General features: G+C 40.4%; 3 protein-coding genes across 4 annotated transcripts; 2 read left to right on the forward strand and 1 right to left on the reverse strand.

Annotated features, from left to right (window-relative positions):
- The first annotated feature begins 337 nt into the window (after positions 1-337).
- ppp4r1l (protein phosphatase 4, regulatory subunit 1-like) lies at positions 338-16335 on the forward strand. Of its 2 annotated transcripts, XM_046383146.1 has the most exons (20): positions 338-433; positions 2122-2166; positions 2662-2791; positions 4535-4641; positions 4819-4961; positions 5162-5308; positions 6285-6392; positions 7498-7563; positions 7925-8083; positions 8336-8460; positions 9032-9552; positions 9643-9950; positions 10496-10582; positions 10737-10922; positions 11702-11863; positions 12083-12183; positions 12453-12573; positions 13132-13266; positions 13460-13601; positions 14204-16335. In XM_046383146.1, exons 1-20 carry the CDS (start codon positions 427-429, stop codon positions 14347-14349), a joined length of 2946 nt encoding a protein of 981 aa, XP_046239102.1. In that variant the 5' UTR covers positions 338-426; the 3' UTR covers positions 14350-16335. The 2 variants fall into 2 exon arrangements, with proteins under 2 accessions (XP_046239102.1, XP_046239100.1); XM_046383144.1 differs by lacking the exon at positions 338-433 and having other exon boundaries at positions 1610-2166.
- Positions 16336-16908: 573 nt separating this feature from the next.
- Positions 16909-18232, reverse strand: LOC124056063 (pre-miRNA 5'-monophosphate methyltransferase). Its single transcript, XM_046383149.1, has 2 exons — positions 17952-18232; positions 16909-17734 (listed from the first exon to the last, which is right to left on the reverse strand). The coding sequence occupies exons 1-2, from the start codon at positions 18153-18155 to the stop codon at positions 17183-17185; spliced, it is 756 nt and encodes a 251-aa protein (XP_046239105.1). The 5' UTR covers positions 18156-18232; the 3' UTR covers positions 16909-17182.
- A 487-nt stretch (positions 18233-18719) lies between these two features.
- On the forward strand, positions 18720-20132 carry LOC124056065 (cytochrome c oxidase assembly protein COX14 homolog). Its single transcript, XM_046383151.1, has 2 exons — positions 18720-18876; positions 19641-20132. Exon 2 carries the CDS (start codon positions 19651-19653, stop codon positions 19825-19827), a length of 177 nt encoding a protein of 58 aa, XP_046239107.1. The 5' UTR covers positions 18720-18876; positions 19641-19650; the 3' UTR covers positions 19828-20132.
- The last annotated feature ends 21 nt before the right edge of the window (positions 20133-20153 follow it).

Here is a 20153-nt window from a genome sequence, read left to right on the forward strand (position 1 = left end):
GTTGATAAATGCACATTTCAGGCTGGATTATAAATCTTACTGTTAGCATTAAAACGTCCAGTAGTCCTTCGTATTTGCCATACTGTGATGATTGTAAACAGCTAGCTAGCTAACAGTGAAGCCTCCACATCGCTCAGTCTCCATCTTGAACTACGGCCTGCGGTCACGTGATTGTGTTGGGTCTTTTTTTTGTTTGGAGATGCACAAAGCCGACAGGCTATATTTATGCTCAGTTATATCGAGTTTGTGTCCAAGCTGAGAGAACGTTATCGATTTATGCTAGATGTTTAAAATATAAACCGGTGAATCCTAGTATCAGGAAGTACTTTCAGGAAGTAGTTTTCTGCCTTGTTTGAGTGACAGCTGTGCGGTGGTGACAGCCCACACGGGACGACGGCAGCCCGCAGAGCCGAGCCGATACTCAAGATGGCAGGTAATGGCACTTTTAAACAGTGTTTTCTCAAGTAGTTTTACGCAGTGCTGGTACTTTTAAAGCGGAATTGTGCTATTCGGAGGCCATATAAGTAACACAGGGGCTTATACTTTGCTGCATTTGTAGTATTCCTTGACGAAGTTCTAGCTAAGGCGAGTCAAGTCAATCGAAAGGGCTGGACAAGCCTTGTTAGCAAACTTAGCACCACTAGCCAGCTAGCTTAGGAAATCTACTCAGGGGTATCGAACTGTGTGACTTTGAGGCTACATTCAAGTGTAAATTTACCCGGTATATGTAGCTAATCTTTGAAATTACAACTCACTCCCACAGTTAGACGTTATTCCACATCTAGAACCATGTTTATTACCGAACTGTTGTCATAGCAAAGGCTAGCGAGTTGACCTAGCTAACGTTAGCCTAGTTGCTAAAGTCATTTCAGCCATAAGCTGACCAAATCCTTCTTTATACCATAACAAAGGGGAGGTGTTGTTCTTTTCCAACATGTTTTGGGGGGTTTTGTTTAACTAGTCGCATCGTTATTGATTTCACACACGAAACACCACAATTGATGTATCTTTTCGAGATAAGAGTTGTTTTTGTATTTGGAGCACATTCCCTTGCTTGCCCAGCTGTAAACAGTGGCATTATCCGTCCCACCACATGCTTCCTCTGGGACTTCTTTCTGGGCTCGTCTTTTGACTGCTCTACTCTGACTTATTGTCTTATATCTAGGACTGGGAGATTGCAAACAAATCTCGAAAGAGTCTTCTTGTAGTGTCGGTATGTTGAGTTTAACAATTGAACGTTGCCCAGACCCACTTAATTGATCTTACACTGGTAAATGGAAGCGTTACAGCAGCAGAAATACTAAGTGCAGATGCACAGCATCCTGGAGATGAGTAACATTAAAAAAACAGAGTGATATATGTACAGCTTCTATTATTCAAAATTAACTGGGGGTGAGGATAAAGGGACAAATTACCACCATACTTACATCGGCATGAATAGAAATTATGAAGAGGTTTGAGCTAAATGAGTGAGAAAAGCATGAATAAAAAATGAATAAAATTTTAAATTACAAATACGGTAATGGAGCCAGGTGCTGGGTTAAGTATATTATGTCTGCGAATAAACATAGATAATATTCACTGATGTGCAATATAATGCACACAGCTTCCTTACGTTTTTATCAGCGATGTTGCAACCCAGTGCAGGTCTTCCTTTGATAAATATGTGCATGGAAGAAATGAAAGGTGTGTGAATATGTACATTCACCTAAATGACACATCGCAGCCACTTATTCGTATTCACTTTGTGGGAGCTTGCACATGACTTCTCGATAATATTTAAGATGTTAACCCAAGATGGTATGAGATCAAGGAAAAACCTCACATTTATTTGTGCTGACTTGTTTAGGTTTCTTCCTCTTACACTCTTGTCACTACACTGACACCAAGGTCATGTGGCAAATGACAAAGTTTTGCAGAGTGATTAATCAGCAAGACCACAGTGATTTATTGTCAGTCTTGCTGAAGCAGACTTTGCCCTTTCTTACTAGATGTCAGCCTGTAAGCCTGCCAACCCAGAGTTCCTTTCATTTTGTTAGGGTGCATGGTGTACAGAGTGATGGTATATTGATGACATGTTTGCCACTAAGAATTCCCCCTTTTATTGCCTTATCCTCACAGGTCTATCTTTATACTTTGAAGATGGCCATGACGATTTGGATGACTGTGAGTATTCTGGTTATTTCTTGTTATTGGTGGATCAGTTTCTTGCACATTGCAACTTTGTTTTCCCTCCTGTCAGTAGGGAGGTGTATGGAAGTCTCATCTTTATTGGCAGCCCTTTTCACCCATGTGAAATTTAAAGCTCTAAAGCAATTTTTTACGCCATGCTGTCATATAGACCAATAGTCCCTGTTGTCTGCTTTAGTTAGAGTGATACAACACTGTTCAGATCCAGCTGCAAAGCTAGTGTATTTGTGGCTGGAAAATTAAATGGAATAATCAGTTAGGCTCGAGCCTTTCTGCTGTATTCACATATTTGAGTTGTTTCATTCCTAACATTTAGTCTGACTCATTATCTTCAATACGGCACTGTGACTACTGTGGTACATCAGTCAGTTTTCGATCAAATGTTTTGTTTTTGTAGGCATTAGCGATGTACTTTATAGATGATTCCAGCTGTTACATGACTATAAAATCATCTTTATTTTCATCCCACAGTTGGATTTGATGACTATGGTTCAGAGTGCGATGGGATCCGCATCACAGCCTTCCTCGATGCAGGACAAGACAACCTAACTCCTCTTGGGAGGCTAGAGAAGTATGCCTTCAGTGAGAATGTCTTCAACAGGTAAGTAAGCCCCTGTGGTCAGGCTGTTAACACAACACTATGCAAAACCAGTCAAAATGCTAAATATCAGACAAACAATGCAATGTTCATAAGTAGTTATAGGGTTGTGAGGATGCGAACTGTATTAAACTATATAATGCATTGTCAGGTCAGTGATGTGTGTCATAGGGTAGAAAATGTGTGTTTAGTCACATTTAAGCTTGGCATGCTAATGCTTCAACCAGAAATTTGATTACAGTTCATTGGTGTTCTCTACTGCTATATCAGCTAGTTGGTAGTATCCTTTCAGAGATTCAATACTTCCTCCTGTTGCAACTAAGTTTGAAAGTAGACACACAGTGTAAAAGTTGCAAAGGTTCATTAACACATTCCATAAAAGCAAAAATTATGCATTGAGTCTGCTTGTATTCTTACTGACCATGTCCACAATAAATTTGAAATGTATCCTTTGTTCCACATAGTGGCCTTCCATCTAAACAAGCCCACGTAATTTGTTTGTAATTTGGTGTTGGTAGTGGAAGTCAAGTTTGTGGAAAACCCGACCGTTACCCTCTTTGACAGGTGAACCATGATTTCAAATTTACCTCCAGCTCTGTGGACATGTCCTCATTTCCTTGTGTTGATTTGTGTTGAAAGCATTATGTTGCCATTAGTGGATCCTGGCAACAAGGAAACATCTGCAACCTAGTGGAACTTCTTATCAAGGAAGCATCTGGTAGATGAGACAGAGGTGTCACTTCTTTTACAAAAAGAAATGACAAGATATAGCAAGCTCTTCTAATGAAACTAATTTTAAAGGTGATAAACTGCTCAGTGATGATTTAACTTTGCTGCTGCTTTAAGTAAAGTTTTTTTGATCTGTTGTTTTTTTTTTTTTATGCTGTGCAAATAAAATTTACAAATTATTTGCTTTGATTGTTTCATGGTTAGCTTTTTTACTTAATGTTCTCTGATTATGAGGAAATTATATCTAAAACGTTTTATGTCTCTAATGTGTAATTGCATAATGTTGCTCAGTGCTACATTTTTGTTAATATTGTTTTCCTCTTATTCATTGTGTTAATTACAATTTAGCCATTAATTGATGTATCATAAACCCCATATTGCAAAAACTGGATGTGAGACAAACGTATTGTGTAATCTAGTCATCCCTAGATCCCTAGACCCCTAGATTTTTTTTTCTTTTCTTTTTTTTTTTTTCCAGTCATCTGGACAATTGTCTACATTCCTGTGTGTTTACTAATCCCATACCTGCTTTAACTCTATAATGCAGGAATGCTGGACGGAAGACTTAATGTTGAGCCATGGGTGGATGCTGTCTGTCTGAACATGGCATTAGTTGACCATGCTGGTCTTAGATTTGCAGTATTTGAAAACAAATTTTGGTTCATCTACATTTTTGTGAGATTTATGTTGTTGTTAGTTTTTTTTTTGGTGGTACTTTTTGCATAGTAAACCATGAAGTATTGTGCCAGTACATTTTAAAGCCATTCAGATGTGCTTTTTGATTAGTGTGAACACTGACACTGCAAACATTTGCTTTGTTGCCCAAATACACATATATTTAGTCCCTGTCTTCATACTCAACTTTGCAGGGCTGAAACCCTCCTGTCATTTCCAAGTGCACGTGTGTGTAATGTACTTGACAGCTCTGCCAGTGCTCTGTGTAACGCTGTGCGCATTCAGTACTCTTGTAGATAATGGCAGGCAGTCCACTAACTTGAAGCTCCTGTTGCTTTATAGGCAGATCGTGGCTCGTGGCCTGCTTGATGTGCTTCGAGAGTTCAGTGACAATGAAAATGACTTTATCAGTGTCATGGAGACAGTTGCCAGAATGTCAGAAGATGGAGGTAGATGCATTTTCCTTTTCATTTATTTAGTTGTTGTGTCTCAACATAACTCTGTGCTTTTTGATTGTGGTTTCTTTCTCTCTTTTTTCAGTATGTAAGTATGTAACTGATTTTCTTGTAACATACTGCACAAGCTATGTTTGTACATTAAGCTTATGTTTTAATGTGTGTATTCAGAACCCACAGTGCGAGCTGAACTGATGGAGCAAGTCCCCAACATTGCCATGTTCTTACATGAGAGTCGACCAAACTTCCCAGCAGCTTTCTCGAGATACTTAGTACCCATTGTAGTCCGATATCTCACTGATCCAAATAACCAGGTAGGTTTCAGATTGAACACTTTCTAGCTGATTTTTCCAGTAAAAACAACAATCACTACCGGTCAAGAAGACCAACCCGTCCTTAATTGTTGGTTGTGTTCACTTTTTATGAGCTCTGTGATCAGGTCTTTAGGAAATAAGAAAATTCTCATAGATCAGATTAATGTATTTACTGAGAATTTTATAACCATCTTTTTCAGGTGCGGAAGACCAGCCAGGCAGCGCTGCTTGTTTTGTTGGAGCAGGGCCTTATCTCTAAAGTTGATATGGAGACCAAAGTTTGTCCAGTTCTGCTTGAACTCACAGAACCCAGCAGTGACGATGACTACAAAATCGAGGCAGTTGCTGTAAGAAACCCGTCTTATCTATTTATTTTATTTTATTTTTTTAATCAGGAGGTTTAAGAAAAATGGTCTGTATATTTATTCGGGAATTTGGCTTTCATGAAATTTCACTGAGAACTATATCATCAGTATCAGAAATGTCTCTGATACTGCCTGATGGATCAGGTATTAACATGTATGTAGGTCTATGCGCTGGTCTGACATGGAATTTTTTAGCCCCAGAACCTGTATGCAACTTAACAGATTTATTTACTGTAAAAGTAGCCAGTATGAGTGGCAAGTGACTTGTGACTGGCTAGATAATAAATCTGTGGCATTCATTCTCAGTAGTTGTTCTTGTTTTACAAAGGATGTAACCTGAGGCAGGCCATACCACAGTGATAGAAACTGTATCACATGTATACAGGGTTGGTAGTATGCAGCTGTTAAAAATAGTAATAATAATGTTTGTATGATTTTAAAGTTCCTGGAGTTGGATATGTCCTCAGTATTGCTTGATAAACAAAGATCAGGCATCAGAATTTGTTTCGTAAAAAAGTGGTATTGGAACATCTCCAGACACACAGCTTTTAAACTAGATAGTATAGTTGGTGGATTAGCTGTTAAATCAATACTAGTGCAAGACAGGGAGATAGACACAGTGGGTTTCTTTTATTACATAACTGTGATCACCCAGTGTCTTTTATCTGAGCCTGTCACTGCTCTAAAATGTTTGATGGAATATGACTGATGTATAGATTGTTTTTGGATAATACACACTGTAATTTGTCATGTGTTGTTATTAAACTGTGAAGTGCATCTGATGAATTAATGACTGAAAAATATTACTTGCAATGCCTAATTTCAGTTTGTTGAAAGTGGATATTTAGGTTTTTTGTATTCATATTGTATTTTATTGTTAGTTTCCTCACACTTGATTCAGCCTCCTGAAACGCACATAACTTGCCCCTTATAATACTCTTCATGTCTCTGCTGACAGATCATGTGTAAAGTTGTCACCATGTTGAGCAAAGACACTGTGGAGCATCTATTGCTGCCACGCTTCTGTGACCTGTGCAGTGATGCCAGACTCTTTCAAGTTCGCAAGGTAACAGCCTTCAAACCATTTTCATCTCCACCAAAGGTCAAGATACTTTAACAGTCTAAGGAGAATCTGATTATGAACATGCAAGATGTTCTGTTTCAGACTGCGTCATAAATGAGCGCAGTTTTTCAGTAATTTGAGCTAGAGTTTAAATGTATTCCTGAGCAATAAATTCAATAACACAGCAAGTCAGCCCTTATATGGTTTTGCACATCACATTAGCCTACACTACGCTATTGTTTTCTGTGGGGGCTGTTAATTTTCTGGTATAACTGGTGCCAGTTGGGTAAGGTCATTTAGGAGTTGCAAAGGTGGCCAGACATTGTAAATATTTTTTTGTGATTGTGAGACTCTTTCTGATTTCGTGTAATCATCATTTTGTATGAAGCTAAACAAGGTTCAATAATTTATTGGCTACTTTATCCCAAGACCTGTAATAAGCATCCAGATTCTTATTTTGGACAATAAACCATCAAAAATACTGTTTATCTAAAACATATAAAGTAGTGTTTATTGTATTAATAAATGCTTCAACCACATATTATGTTAGAATCGTAACATCATTCATATAGAAAATGTGATCTAGGATTGTGTTTCCCCTAAACTTACATTTAAATTTCCATTTTAAGCAAGCCTTTATAATCAAAGTTTAAAATAAGATCTGTCAACTGTTTTAATAGTTTAGTGTAGTGTCTTTTCTGATCAAACACTGGAAATGCCAGAATGTTGTGGCCGTTATTTTTAAATGGACTTTTAGTTTACGTGGTCATGTAAGTACTGCATGAAAAAGTGTCACCTCCCTCAAAACATCACACAAAAAAATGCACATTGCTCATGTTGCTAGGGGACTGTAGCACACAGCAGTGAAGGCCTTCAGGAAGACTGAATGGTCAAGATTACATTTAGTAACCTGAAGAATCTATGTTTTTGATAATATTATTGCTCCAATATTCCTATTAGTGCAACTGGAATTGGCATCCTTTTGCTCACTCTGTAAAGCACTGACCTCATGGCTTTTGTCTGGTGGTTTGAGATAAACATTTATTATTTATTTGGCACTTAAAACTTTGACTTGTTGTTCATGTTATTTTTGTATTATGTATTACAGGTCTGTGCAGCCAATTTTGGAGAGTTTTGTTCTATTGTGGGTCAGGAGGCCACGGAAAAACTACTGGTGAGAGAGATTTATTAAGATTTATTTTTACTTGACTGAAAAATGCGAAGCAATATTTACATCTTCATTATGTGACTTCAATGTTAAACATTGAATCATTGATGTCCTCTGCGAATTTCCTGAGGGAAGTCTTAAAACAGCGCATCAAGTCAGATGTCTAATTGTAGTGTAGTTAAAGTGCTGTCATGTGACTACACTGTACACTATATAACACTGTGCTCTCTGTTAATAGGTCAGTCATTTCTTTGCACCCCTGCTGTTGACAAATTTGTTCACAGTTCAAACAGTCCCGTTCACAGTTCAAGCAGTCCGTATTAGTTTTAAGTTATACTGATGTTGTTTTTTTTTTTTAAAAACATAGATGCCCAAGTTCTTCGATCTGTGCTCAGACAGTCTGTGGGGCATCAGGAAAGCCTGTGCTGAGTGCTTCATGATGGTCTCTAATTCCACGTCTCCAGAGGTGCGACGTGCGAAATTGTCCCCCCTGTTCATCAGCCTCATCAGTGACCAGTCTCGCTGGGTAAGACATAGACACATTCATGGAAAAACTAATTCATATGCTTGCTTAAATTAAAAAGCTCATTTATGTGCAGCTTCCTGTTGCTGTGATGAAAATAGAGCAGTTGGTTGCTTAGCTCTAAAATCTAGATATATCTTTTTCCTCACCGCTGTATGCATCATCTTCATCTTCCTGTGTTTATTACAGTTCTGTTGTTTGTTTTTATGTTCTGTCAGGATAGGACTAATAGATTCCTCTCTGCCACAATTTTAGGTGCGTCAGGCTGCTTTTCAGTCTTTGGGGCGTTTCATCTCTACCTTTGCCAATCCCTCCAGCACAGGCCTTCACTTCAGAGAGGATGGTGCCCTATTAGAGGTCCCCAGGTGTACATTGGACAGGTAAGACCAACTGACTTTCATCAGCACTGCAGCACCACACATGTATTTTCAGCTGACAGTGTTTTCTGTTTGTTCAGTAAGCACTGGACTGTTGTTCTTATTAGTGCAAAGTTTGTCAGAAATTGTATTTTTTAATTTTTTTAATTTAGTGGTCCTTAAATATATTTTTTAGGCAGTTATTAAAATGATCTGCTGTGGCCCTATGTAAATACCAGTTTGTGTTGGCTAGTGCTGTAACAATAAGGAATTTTTCCTTTCCTTAATGAAAAGGCAATTTATCCCAGTGGTTTTGCCATAATTCACTGTGATCAGGTCAGAGCAGCTTTTTAAAATTTAGTTTGAAGAAAATGAATCATAGCTGATGTGTTTTCACTCAATCTTTTAGAGGCACTTTGTAAAGTTTGAAATTTACTCCAAAGCGCGTACATCCTCATGTTGACTTAGTTTGACCAGTTTCACAGAACTCTTTAATTTTTGTTTCCATTCAAAGCTCAGTATTGATGAGGTTATTCTCTTATAGACACAAAAATTTATCTGAATATTCCTATACGTTTTGCTCCTCTCATTTCAGTGACTGCTCCCTGAACTCTATGAACTGCTCAGACATAAGCGGCTGCTGCACACAAAGAACTGTAGCTCACACACCTCCCAATCAGGATGGCCGTGCCACACCTTCCCCAGAGCACGTGTCGACAGCTGACAACGAGGAAATGCACAGCTTTGAGGACAGCCACACTTCTGTTCCCAGAGAGATGCACAGCGGCTTCTCCCACGCAGTCTCAAACAGCAATGCCAGCCCTACAATCACAGACAACGCTAAGAACACCAAGGAAACGGAGCACACGGATGAGAACTTTAATTCTTTCCACTATTGGAGATCTCCTTTGCCAGACATCAGCGGGGAACTGGAGATGCTAAATTGTCAAAAATCAGCGGACGTGATAGAGAAAGAGGAAAAGAAAGAAGAGGAGGAGGAACCTGACAAAAACCTAATTCCTGATTCTAAGTCCAGCCCTGGCAAAGCCACCAGTGACCAGATCCAGAAGGTCTTGGACTGTTTGCAACCACACATGGATGACCCTGATGTGCAAGGTGAGTGTACAGAGAATGCATGATTAGCTGTAGACTTTGGCAGTATATTTTAGTATGTAGTCTGAGCTGTGTTTGTCAATCTACCTCAAGCTCAAGTCCAGGTATTGTCAGCTGCTCTGAAGGCAGCCCAGCTTGACAGCCCCACAGATGACAGCCCGACTGAACTTCAGCCAGAAGAGCAGTCTGAGAGCGACACCAACAGCCTGTCTGTGGAGAGCAGACCTGTGGAGGTTCAGTCAGACACTGGAGAGATCCCCACAGAAGAGAACCAAATGATGGAAACTCCCCAAGCCTTGGAGTCGAGCCCTGTCCAGGAGCAAGGAGATGAAGAGACACAGACAGAGACCGAAGAGGACCAGAGGGACCAGGAAGAGTCTCCTCCTGACTCCCCTGTTCTAGTATGAAATAATTCAGATCTTAACCGTGCATTAAGTCAGCTGCTGTAAGCTTATGTGGCTGAGCATATAGACTCAGTAAACAAATATATTCTGTCTCAGTTGGATTTATCCTTGATGAAAGTTATTAATGGGATTTTTTGCTTTCTGTCTCTTGATTTATAGCTTAGGATCAAGTCTTGCAGTTTAGCAGTAAAAAATATCTAAATCTCATTAATCATTAATGACTGAGAGTGGGCTGGCAACACAAGCAATGAACCCCACAACTCTCATCAGATTACTTTTGTCATCACTGAATAGGAGGCTACTGCCATTAAATCACTGTGTTTATGTTCTGTGGCAAAGAGTGGTGGTTGGGAGAGCAGGGGTTTGTAAGAGTGTGTATGAGAAAGGATTTGGAGCTACACCATAACTCCTTTAGGTCACAGCTTTAGGTCCTGTGCATCTACGGAAGATTCATAAGAGTAATGAGACATTATAGCATCTTTAAACGTAGTGCGTTTGCCTGTTGCCTAATTGTGTGTGTTTGGGTGTGGAATTGTGTTCAGGAGTCTGAACTAATTGAGAGTGTGGAGGAGGAAGGAAAGGAAGACTATGCTCACAGCCCAGTGCCTGAGGATAAGCCCAAGATCCAGGTCAGTCAGCATTTCTCCCACACATTCAGGAAATATTGATCAGAACCTTATAGTTGTATTGATTGGTACAAACACAGATTAAAGTGCCTTCTCCCTGTGCATTTCCATTCCTCTTTGATGATCAAACACCTTGAATCTCTTGCTTTATCTTCAGAATGTCATCCCACAGCAGCTGTTGGATCAGTACCTCTCTATGACTGACCCAGCGCGGGCCCAGACGGTGGATACAGAGATAGCCAAGCACTGTGCCTTCAGCCTGCCAGGTGTAGCGCTCACTCTGGGACGACAGAACTGGCACTGCCTCAAGGACACATATGAAACGCTTGCTACTGATGTGCAGGTAGACAGAGAAATGAGAAATCATGGCCAATGTGGGATTAGATTTATTGTGTCAACCCAAAATGATTGATAAGTCAGATTTTGTCAGAAGGATTTGGGGATGTAAAGCTTAATTTAAAGAATTTTAGTTCAAGGATAAATTGTTTTCATTTAGAAGCTCTGGGTTTCATTACTGTAAGTCAGGTATTTTCTGTGTGATTGTGTAATAACTTGGATAGGTTGTAATCTTTGTGACAGTTTGATGTTGTCCCGACATTCCTCAGTGTTTGAAGTTACTCAGTTTCATGAGCAGCTGCCTGAGGGGCCTCCTTGTCCTTTTAAAGCTATTTGTGTTTTGAGGTGATGCCAGTATTTCTCTCAGCCATGTTGAGAAAGAAACCCATCCACAAGAATGTGCATGATTTTTTTGAATAATCATGCAGATCCTTTACTTGACCTGAGTAGCAAAGCACTTGTTGTACAAATGTATTGCTTAAGGACGTGAGGAAAAAAGGAACATACATGATGGGAGAAAGGGACATCTGCAAAGACAGTGTGACTACCTCATGAAAGCACTGTATGTCACTGTTGACAAGACAACATTGCACTGGAGAAGTTCAGATGAATGGCATTTTCCTGCGGGAATAGTAAATAGAGATAAATCAATAAGTTGCTGTTTTCCATTATATCAAGGAAGGTTTATTGTTTTTAATCAATACGCTTGTTTTATTTATAGCTGGTACTGTAATCTGTGTGTGTGTGTGTGTGTGTTTGTTTCTCCTGATACCTTCACACTTTCAGTGGAAGGTGCGGCGTACGCTGGCTTTCTCCATCCACGAACTGGCAGTTATTCTGGGAGACCAGCTGACAGCAGCTGATCTGGTGCCCATCTTCAACGGTTTCCTCAAAGACCTGGACGAAGTCCGCATTGGCGTGCTCAAACACCTTTATGACTTCCTCAAGGTGAAATTATAATTGTATACGCTGTTAATCCAAGAGTGATAACACTTCCCAGCAATACTGTTGTTGTTATCGATGACAATAAACGACTGTTGAAGGCACATCTCTGTTGGATTCAAGTGCACTGTTTTGGCTTCCGCTGAAAGAAGAACATCACAGATTGGTTGCTTTGTAGGTATTACCAGGTAACTAAGCTGGTTTATGTTTATCTTCTTGTTGCAGCTACTGCACGCAGACAAGAGGAGAGAGTATCTGTACCAGCTGCAGGAGTTCATGGTGACGGACAACAGTCGCAACTGGAGATTCAGATATGAGCTGGCAGAGTATGCCTCCTTTTCCTATTCCAATCAGGAAATGATCACATGTATTGCTTAGACACTTTGGCAGGGCTGAATGCTGTTCTTATAACACTTTTCTGTATATGGGCTAATTTTAATTCTCCAGTGAATTTCATTTTGATCCATAATAGAATAGTCAGAATTGCTCTTAATTCAGTTCTGACGATTTGTGTTTACTCAGTTGTACTGAACAAAGTTTGCATAATCCTCACACCAGTTTGCTTGACTGAAGCTCTCTCACTGTTGTCCTCCAGGCAGCTGATCTTGATCATAGAGTTGTACAGCCACTACGACGTGTATGACTACCTCAGACAGATAGCACTCACACTCTGCTCTGACAAAGTGTCAGAGGTCAGATGGATCTCGTACAAACTGGTAAGTGTACAGTGTGGAATTGTTTTTCTTTTGTTTTGTCTTTGCTCATGGAGGAAACACCTGATTACGAAAAAGCTGTGACACATGGTTAGATCAGCAAAATCACTTGGATGTCCAAGACAAATGAAAAATGAGCCATGTTGATGGATAGTGCTGAGTGTTGTACGACTGTGCTAAAGTATGTTCTGATTGATAGTTGTATTGTTTAATCATTTTACCTTGGCTAATTATATAGTCACTTAGAGGGTACTGAGACACTTGCTCTGTTCTTATTTGTTTATGGGATCGTTTGATATTTTGGCAAATCGTTTTATTCCCTTTCTTGCCAAGAAAAGATATTCGTTCCTATTGAATGGACAGATAAGACTTGTCGATCCTCTCATTTCTAAGCAAGAAAGTGATTTCGCCTGTCTTTCTTTGTAAAACTATTTCTTTGGAAACAAATGTCAGTGGGAGGTTTTCACAACATCTCACTTGTTATTTTTGTACAAATTGTATTGCTGTCTTGTTGATCCAGTGTTCAATAGCTGCTTCTCTCACCACCTCTTGTGCTCCCAGGTTGTAGAGATCCTCCAGAAGCTGTATATGTGTGGAGCTGATGATCTGGGCTTGAACTTCATCAATGAGCTCACTGTCAGGTTCTGCCACTGTCCCAAGTGGGTGGGACGGCAGGCCTTTGCCTTCATCTGCCAGGTCTGCAGTGCTTTTCTCATGGTTGTCCACGCTATTGTTTGAAAAATAGCTAATTAAATTAAATCCCATTTTTTGTTCTTAGAACATTGCTAGTTCCATTTCATTTGAATTTCTCACTAAAAAATACTTTAAAGGGTCTGGATTTACAATAAGACTGTGTGTTTTAACTGTGGGTTTCTTGTATTTTTTGCAGGCTGTAGTAGAGGAGGACTGCATGCCTATGGAGCAGTTCAGCCAACATCTCTTGCCCAGTCTGCTCAGCCTCTCCTCAGACCCAGTGGCCAATGTCCGTGTGCTGGTAGCCAAGGCTCTACGACAGAGTGTCATGGAAAAAGGTAAAATGCAAACAAACTCAATGGTTGGTGTGGTCTTTTCAGAATAAGATGGCAATTGACAACAAATATCCTGAAAAGAACTCACATATTAAGTCTCTTGATACTTTTCCAGCTTCTCTAACCTGCGGATATTAAGTCAGTTGGTTTTTATTGAAGGCACAAATCTTTGAAAACAGGTCACATATGCATAGTTGTTTTTTTTTTTTTTTTAAACAGACAAGTAATTTCATAAATACCTGTGCGGTTTAGTTTTAAACTGTGAATTTTTTTCAACTATTTCTGCAGCATCAACATGTATGTGGGATCAACTTAAAATAATCTACAGTGTGTGTCCCATGTTCTTCATAATGAAGAAACCTGTCACCCAGTGAAACAGTGTGGCCCACTGATTTGTCTTTAATATGTTTTGAACAATGATGGAGGTCTGTGCCACAGAGCAATAACATGTATCAGGCTTTGCATAGCAGTACTAGTTAGGGTGAACAATTCTTGTGGTGTTTAAGAAAAATACAGATTACTATTACTTTGTCTTTGTCCTCTAACACATTTCCTGCTATAACACTCATTTTATATTTTACACAAATCTTGTGTTTTGTGTGCAGCATACTTTAAGGAGCCTGGCTGTGCTTACTCTGACGAGCTGGAGGAGACTGTGATGGCTCTGCAGTCCGACAAGGACCGGGATGTCCGCTTCTTCGCCAGCCTGGACCCCAACAAAGGCTTGATGGACACGGCTCCCTTGATTTAGCCTCGGCTCCTGAGTCTCATTACAGCCCACCTGCCTGTCTACCTGTCTGTCTGACTGACACCACAGTCAGAGTAACCTGTTACACCAGCACCTGACCAGATCCAAACCACTCTCCTGCTGGGCAGAACTGCACCCGCAACCACTTAAGAATCATGTCAGATGTTCAGATCACAGTTTTAAAAGTATGACCATGCTCAAACAACACAACGCAGTCTCTGGTTGGGCACTACATAGCGCACATTGCATTCACAACACAGGATGTGTACTTCTCAGAGTATTCAGTAAATGAGCCGGACTCAGAGATTGGCTGCACCACTTTGTGGGAGCTGCTGCATTTACGCCTGAACTTTACCCCACCCTCCTCCACACTAACCCTGACTCAGTCCTTCCCCAGTCACAGACTTGTAAAACTACGTTGGGCTCTTTCTCTATCTCCCTCTCCAAAGCTAATTGTAAGCTTGATATTTAATTGATGAATTGATTTTTTTTTTCTCAATGTGTCTTTTTGTAGATTTCTTAACGAAAAAGCAGGCAAGGCCTGCTTGACTCTGACGTGTGCACTAACTCAGGGGGACTCATCTGAACCTAAACAGCATTATTAGCTTACATGATAAGCAGCAACTCCTGGATCCCTGTTGAAAACAACTCCAGCTGTCTGGGAAACAGACCAGCCAAACAAAGTAGCTCTGCTGGTGTGTCACCTCATTTCCTCCTGAATGCCTCTGTTGTCTCAGATGCCGTCTTAGTCTTCTGAGATGTCCTCTGGGTTATTGTCTGTTTCTCTTCTACTTTTTCTTAAAATTCTTAAAAAATTAACTATCTGTCTCTGCATTTCTCCACCTGGTCTTCATGGGCCTATCAAACCACTACTACTGCACAGAAGGAACAGTGATTCTGCCACTCAGCTTAACTCTTGATTAAAATCATATCTTGACGTTTTTAAAAGGACCCACCCATTCCCCCCACCCCCCCGTGTCTCTTTACCAAAAATGTGACACGTCTCCCAAACGTTAGGAGACTAATGAAATACCTCTGTGTGGACATAACTGGCCAGTGTGTCGTACATGTAGAGGAACATCCACAGATCAAACAGGCTCCGAATGTCCTCGGTGGGTGTCTTTTTTGAGTGATTCTGTGGTGTTGACTTAAACATCTTAACAAGGGCTCATGATGAAGTGACACAGGGTGATATCAGTTGCAGAAAGAAGAGGAAGAAAGCTAGCACACTGTTGGAATATGCATGTCTCCCCTCATCCCCACCCTCTTTTGTGTATAGTTTATTCCAAATCCTTAAGGTTGACCTCCTGATGTGACCGTGGTAGCTTTCAGTGGATCTGACTGACCAGTTGTACAGTAGGATATAGGAATAGCTGTGTTATGAAACTGAAAGACAGCTGATTATTATTTCCGTCTTGGTGGAATGATTTTAAGTATGAGGTTTCTCAAAACCCTTTTGTACAGCTTAAACCTGTGGAAAAAGTATGTGTTTATGGAACCAAGGCCAGTTTAGTCGGGTTTTTCACCCATCGAGATGTGTGTGAATATTGGGAGCAGCCACCAAGTCACTTTTTGTAGTCTTTTGAGCTTGTTGGTTTTCTTTTGTTGTAAATGGTAACCCCCCTCCACCCCTTCCAGACCCCTTTTTTTGGAACATAGATATAACTTGAAAACTTCAGCTGATTGTGGTGTGTGCTGTGCATCTCAAGTCTTTCTTCCTACGAAAGGAGAGCTCACTGCAGTAATGGTGGTGTCTACTCATCTCGTCTGTCTGCAATTTGTGTCCATCTCATTTTTTATGTAGTAGAACAGTTAATATATACATTTTATGAAAATTATTTTTCTTTTCAATTATGCACCACTGTTCAAAGATTTTATATCCTAACTTTACAAAATTTACAACCTTTGTAATATTCAATGGTTTCTTTTAAAAAGACATTTTATGTAATTTTATTTTTAGTATTCTGTAATTAAAATGATGAAAATTAATATCTTGTGCTTTTGGAGTTTGTTTAGTTCTGCATTTTTGGCCTCTGTGGTTCAGTTAGCTCAGACACAGAGAGAAGTAGCCAGTAGATAATGGAAAATGCTGTTTTATCATTCGATCTCCACAGTGCTGACTGCATGCAAAGTAATCACTTATGTTGCACATCAGCAGAGGCAGGCAATTTAGAGAACACTCTTTCTGGGAAATAAAGTATTTCAGCCACAAACTATCAATTTAATATGCTATAGAATCTATGCTATAGATTTGCTATAGAACTGTGACAAAAAGTGAAACCGATAATTTTGATAATCAATTAAATATGTATATTTTTAAGCAATGTGAAGATTTGTTGGTTTCGTATTTCTACACTAGCTGTAAACAGTATCTGAATTTTGAACTGCTGGTTTACATTTTATGTACTGAACGACCGATTGATTTAAAAGCATTACCAACTAAATCAACAATGAAAATAATTTTAAGATGCAACATGAAATAGTCAATAGCTCAATTTGACAAGTTGATAGACCGTCCAGAAACTCTGGAAAGATGAATATAACATGAAAAATGCGTTGTGAGGTGTTGAGTCCGAGAAGACATCTTAAATGATTTTGTCTGACCCAGAACCCAGTTTACTACAGCAAAGCTGAACACACAATTTCACATCGGAGAAGCTTAGCACGTCTGCTTGAAAAAGTGACAAACTATCCTAATCATGGCTGATTACAGTCAATCATCTCATCAGTTCAGCTTTTCTTTTCTCCCATTCCCCACACTGATGTCTCTGGTGTGGTCCTAATCATGGCCCTGCAGCTCCTGTGCAGCAGATGAAAACTCTTCTTGTGTCCAGTCTCATCTCTTTTTGAATAGCAGCAGCTTGCGGTCCCATGCAGTGCTGCCAAAGCTCTGGACGAGTTCCATGTCACAGTGTCTCTCCAGGTGCTCCCTGGCATGTTCTGCTATGTCCCCGCGGATCTTCAGGGTCTTGAAGTGGTCAAAGTCTGAGCGGCCCAGCTTCCTCAGCCGCCGGGCCGCGGAGCGGTAACACTTCCAGGGCTGTGCCTCCAGCAGGAGGTGCTGGCTGATTGAGGCCAGGTGAGAGAGCAGCTGCAGCAGGCCGGAGTCCCCGTGATTTAGATGGACCCACATCGTGACCGCCAGGCACAGACACAGGTGGAAGTGGGAGCAGCCGTGCTGCTTGAGGTAATCCTGCAGCTGGTTGGTGTCTTTAATGATATCCAGAGGGATGAAGGAGATGCTGCTGGGCAGGGGGTTCGTCTGCTGAGCCCGCCGAATGAGGGTCTCATCCAAATCAAAGCCCAGGAGATTAACTTTCCTCCTGCCTGACTCTTCTTCGCACGCAGGCTCCTGCACCAGGTGCTTGTAAAAGGCTATGCTGAGTTCCTGGCATTCACAGGGAGAAAGAAGAGGACAGCTTTCACCACAGTGCTATTGTTCAAAATCACTTTTTTTTTTTTTTTTAAAAAAGAAAGCTTTATTCAAAAGTATAAGAATGCCGTGACATGATCGATCACCACATGCATATAGTTAAGGGGAAACATAGAGGACATTCCAGTACAAACTGTTAAGAGTTTCATTCACAAACAGCCCACAATCTCACCCCTGAGTTACACCCCACGTCCAGGATCAGTGTGGTCTGATGATGGTCGCTGTAACCTAAATCCTGCAGGAGTGTGGCTGGAATCAGACTCAAACGGTTCTCCGGTGGATTGAAGGTGTAATAGTTTATAAAGTTTCCATAAGGAGCAGCTCCTGGCTCGTTTGTTTCGTCAACCGCATCGTTACTTAACGAGCATGTTGCCATTGTACCATGTCCGCCTCCTAAATTCTTCCGGGTGGAAATCACGGGCTGCAGTGTCTTCGGTACTGTCCCGTTGGTGGCTACGGTAGTTTGTAGTAAGTTTAGTTAATGATACGTTTTATATTTTCATTTAACTTGAAAAGGGGACGAGAGAAGGAATACTGCTTTGGTACATGAGTATTATCAGTAAAATGACACAAGTAGAAGTGTCAAAAATAAAAGCAAACGTGATGTATTCATTAATGCACAAACATGGAAGAAACAGCTGCCGGAGAAGTAAGCGTTAATACTGCTATTAATTTTAAACTAACCATCCGTTTTGTTTGAAAACACTGAAATTAAATATAAATAAACGTATAGCAAGAAAAGTAAAAAGTACCCTAAAATATCTCCTCCTGAAACGCAGTACATCGGAATGGTACGTATATTTAAATGAACATTTATGGGCGGGTAACTAGTGTACTCGTATCTGTGATATGGGTCGGAGCTTTACTAAAAGGTTGTCGGAGTAGTCGGGTTTCACTGACCAACTACTACTCCGAGACACTGATAGGCGCTCTGCAGTTTTGTTCGTAGTTTTGTGAGAAGAGAAATGTCCTGTCTCGGTTACCGTACCTTACGAAAGCGAAGGTTAGTTAGCTTGCGTGCTAGCTTTGCAAGCTGGAGTGCTGACATTGAGAAAAACTACCACAACCTACGCTTGCTATCGCTTTTAAAGTAAAAGGTAAGAAAAGACAAAAGTATTTGCTCTGAGAGAAGAGCTGACTATGGTGCAAAGGTTTTCGAAATCAGCAAAGTAGTATGTCAAGTGCCAACTTGTGTGCATTAATGTCTGCCGATTACTGGTTAGCTTTTGGTGACAGAAGATAAATATCTTATGGAGACAACAGAATACTTCATGGACACGAAATCACTCGTTAACAGACGTATTGCTGAACAGATACTGAGAGTTTAAGGCACACTAGTATTTGTAACAGTCACCACAGCACACCAGTAGAGACTGCTCCAGATAGTTTTGTTGAGGTGCAAATGGGTCCGCGTTGAGTTGAGGGTCTCAAGATGTTGTTACAGGTCCACAGCAGAATCAGATTTTTCAAACTCAAATATACGGTGTTGTCTCAAGTCTTTCTGTGAAAGTTTTCACCATGTATGAGAGCTAGTTTTAAAATATCTAGACTTTTCCCTTCACTTACCTGTGCAAATTTAGACCATGATGCAGCAGCACTCCGTTCAGTGTATTCAAAATTAATTTGAGTAAATGTTTGTCCTCAGTGTACTTGGTGGATGATGATGATGATCAGTTGAGAACCTGTGACCTCCTGCAAATTAACCGCAGTTAATTACGTGTTGTGGCAAAATCTCTAATGTATAGTGTAACGCGCTGCCCGCTCCTTTAGTGCGTGAGGAAACATTAGTAGTTACTCTCCACCGCTGCTGTAGAACATGTTGCCGCTGAACCTGCTCTGACTTCCTTCCTGTTTGCTTCAGGATCTTCGTCATGGTGTCTGGAAAGCGCATAGCTGACATTGGCTATCGGGCTTTTTCTGCCTCGATGATGCTGCTGACGGTGTACGGAGGCTACCTGTGCGCTTTGCGAGGATACCGCTACATGCAGAGGCAAAAGCAACTGAAATTGGCAGCAGAAAACCAGGATCCTGAGGTCATCAAAGACTGACGTCAGATGAACTGCTCGTGTTTTTGCACAAATGTGGACTTTTCCCATAACTCCTGTCCTCTTCACCCGTCACCAAATCATGAAGATGTTTATTCTTCTCAGGACGTTTGTGTGATTTGATTGAGGATATTGTGCCGTCACAAGGAAGATGTTTTGTTTCTAAAAAATTCACCAAACAAATCGCCCAAGAACGCAGTACTTACATCAATGGCCTGTGTAAAATTCATGTTGTGAGTTTCAGGGTTTCAGAAGTCAAGATGACTGTAATTGTATGTTCTATATTATATTAAATGCCTTAAACCTCACAGAGCAATGAAGTGTATATA

The sequence above is a fragment of the Scatophagus argus genome, chromosome 3 (assembly GCF_020382885.2).
Source record: "Scatophagus argus isolate fScaArg1 chromosome 3, fScaArg1.pri, whole genome shotgun sequence".
Lineage (NCBI taxonomy): Eukaryota > Metazoa > Chordata > Actinopteri > Scatophagidae > Scatophagus > Scatophagus argus.

What these genes read in the sequence shown, in the direction of transcription:
- ppp4r1l (XM_046383144.1), top strand. Translation starts at nt 2,076, where the DNA reads ATGTTTGCCACTAAGAATTCCCCCTTTTATTGCCTTATCCTCACAGGT. An exon ending in CCATGACGATTTGGATGACT is followed by an intron (nt 2,167 to 2,661) that starts GTGAGTATTCTG and finishes TTCATCCCACAG; the next exon opens with TTGGATTTGATGACTATGGT. An exon ending in CCTTTGCCTTCATCTGCCAG is followed by an intron (nt 13,267 to 13,459) that starts GTCTGCAGTGCT and finishes TATTTTTTGCAG; the next exon opens with GCTGTAGTAGAGGAGGACTG.
- LOC124056063 (XM_046383149.1), bottom strand. Translation starts at nt 18,155, where the DNA reads ATGGCAACATGCTCGTTAAGTAACGATGCGGTTGACGAAACAAACGAG. An exon ending in ACGTGGGGTGTAACTCAGGG is followed by an intron (nt 17,735 to 17,951) that starts GTGAGATTGTGG and finishes TGTGAATGCCAG; the next exon opens with GAACTCAGCATAGCCTTTTA.
- LOC124056065 (XM_046383151.1), top strand. Translation starts at nt 19,651, where the DNA reads ATGGTGTCTGGAAAGCGCATAGCTGACATTGGCTATCGGGCTTTTTCT.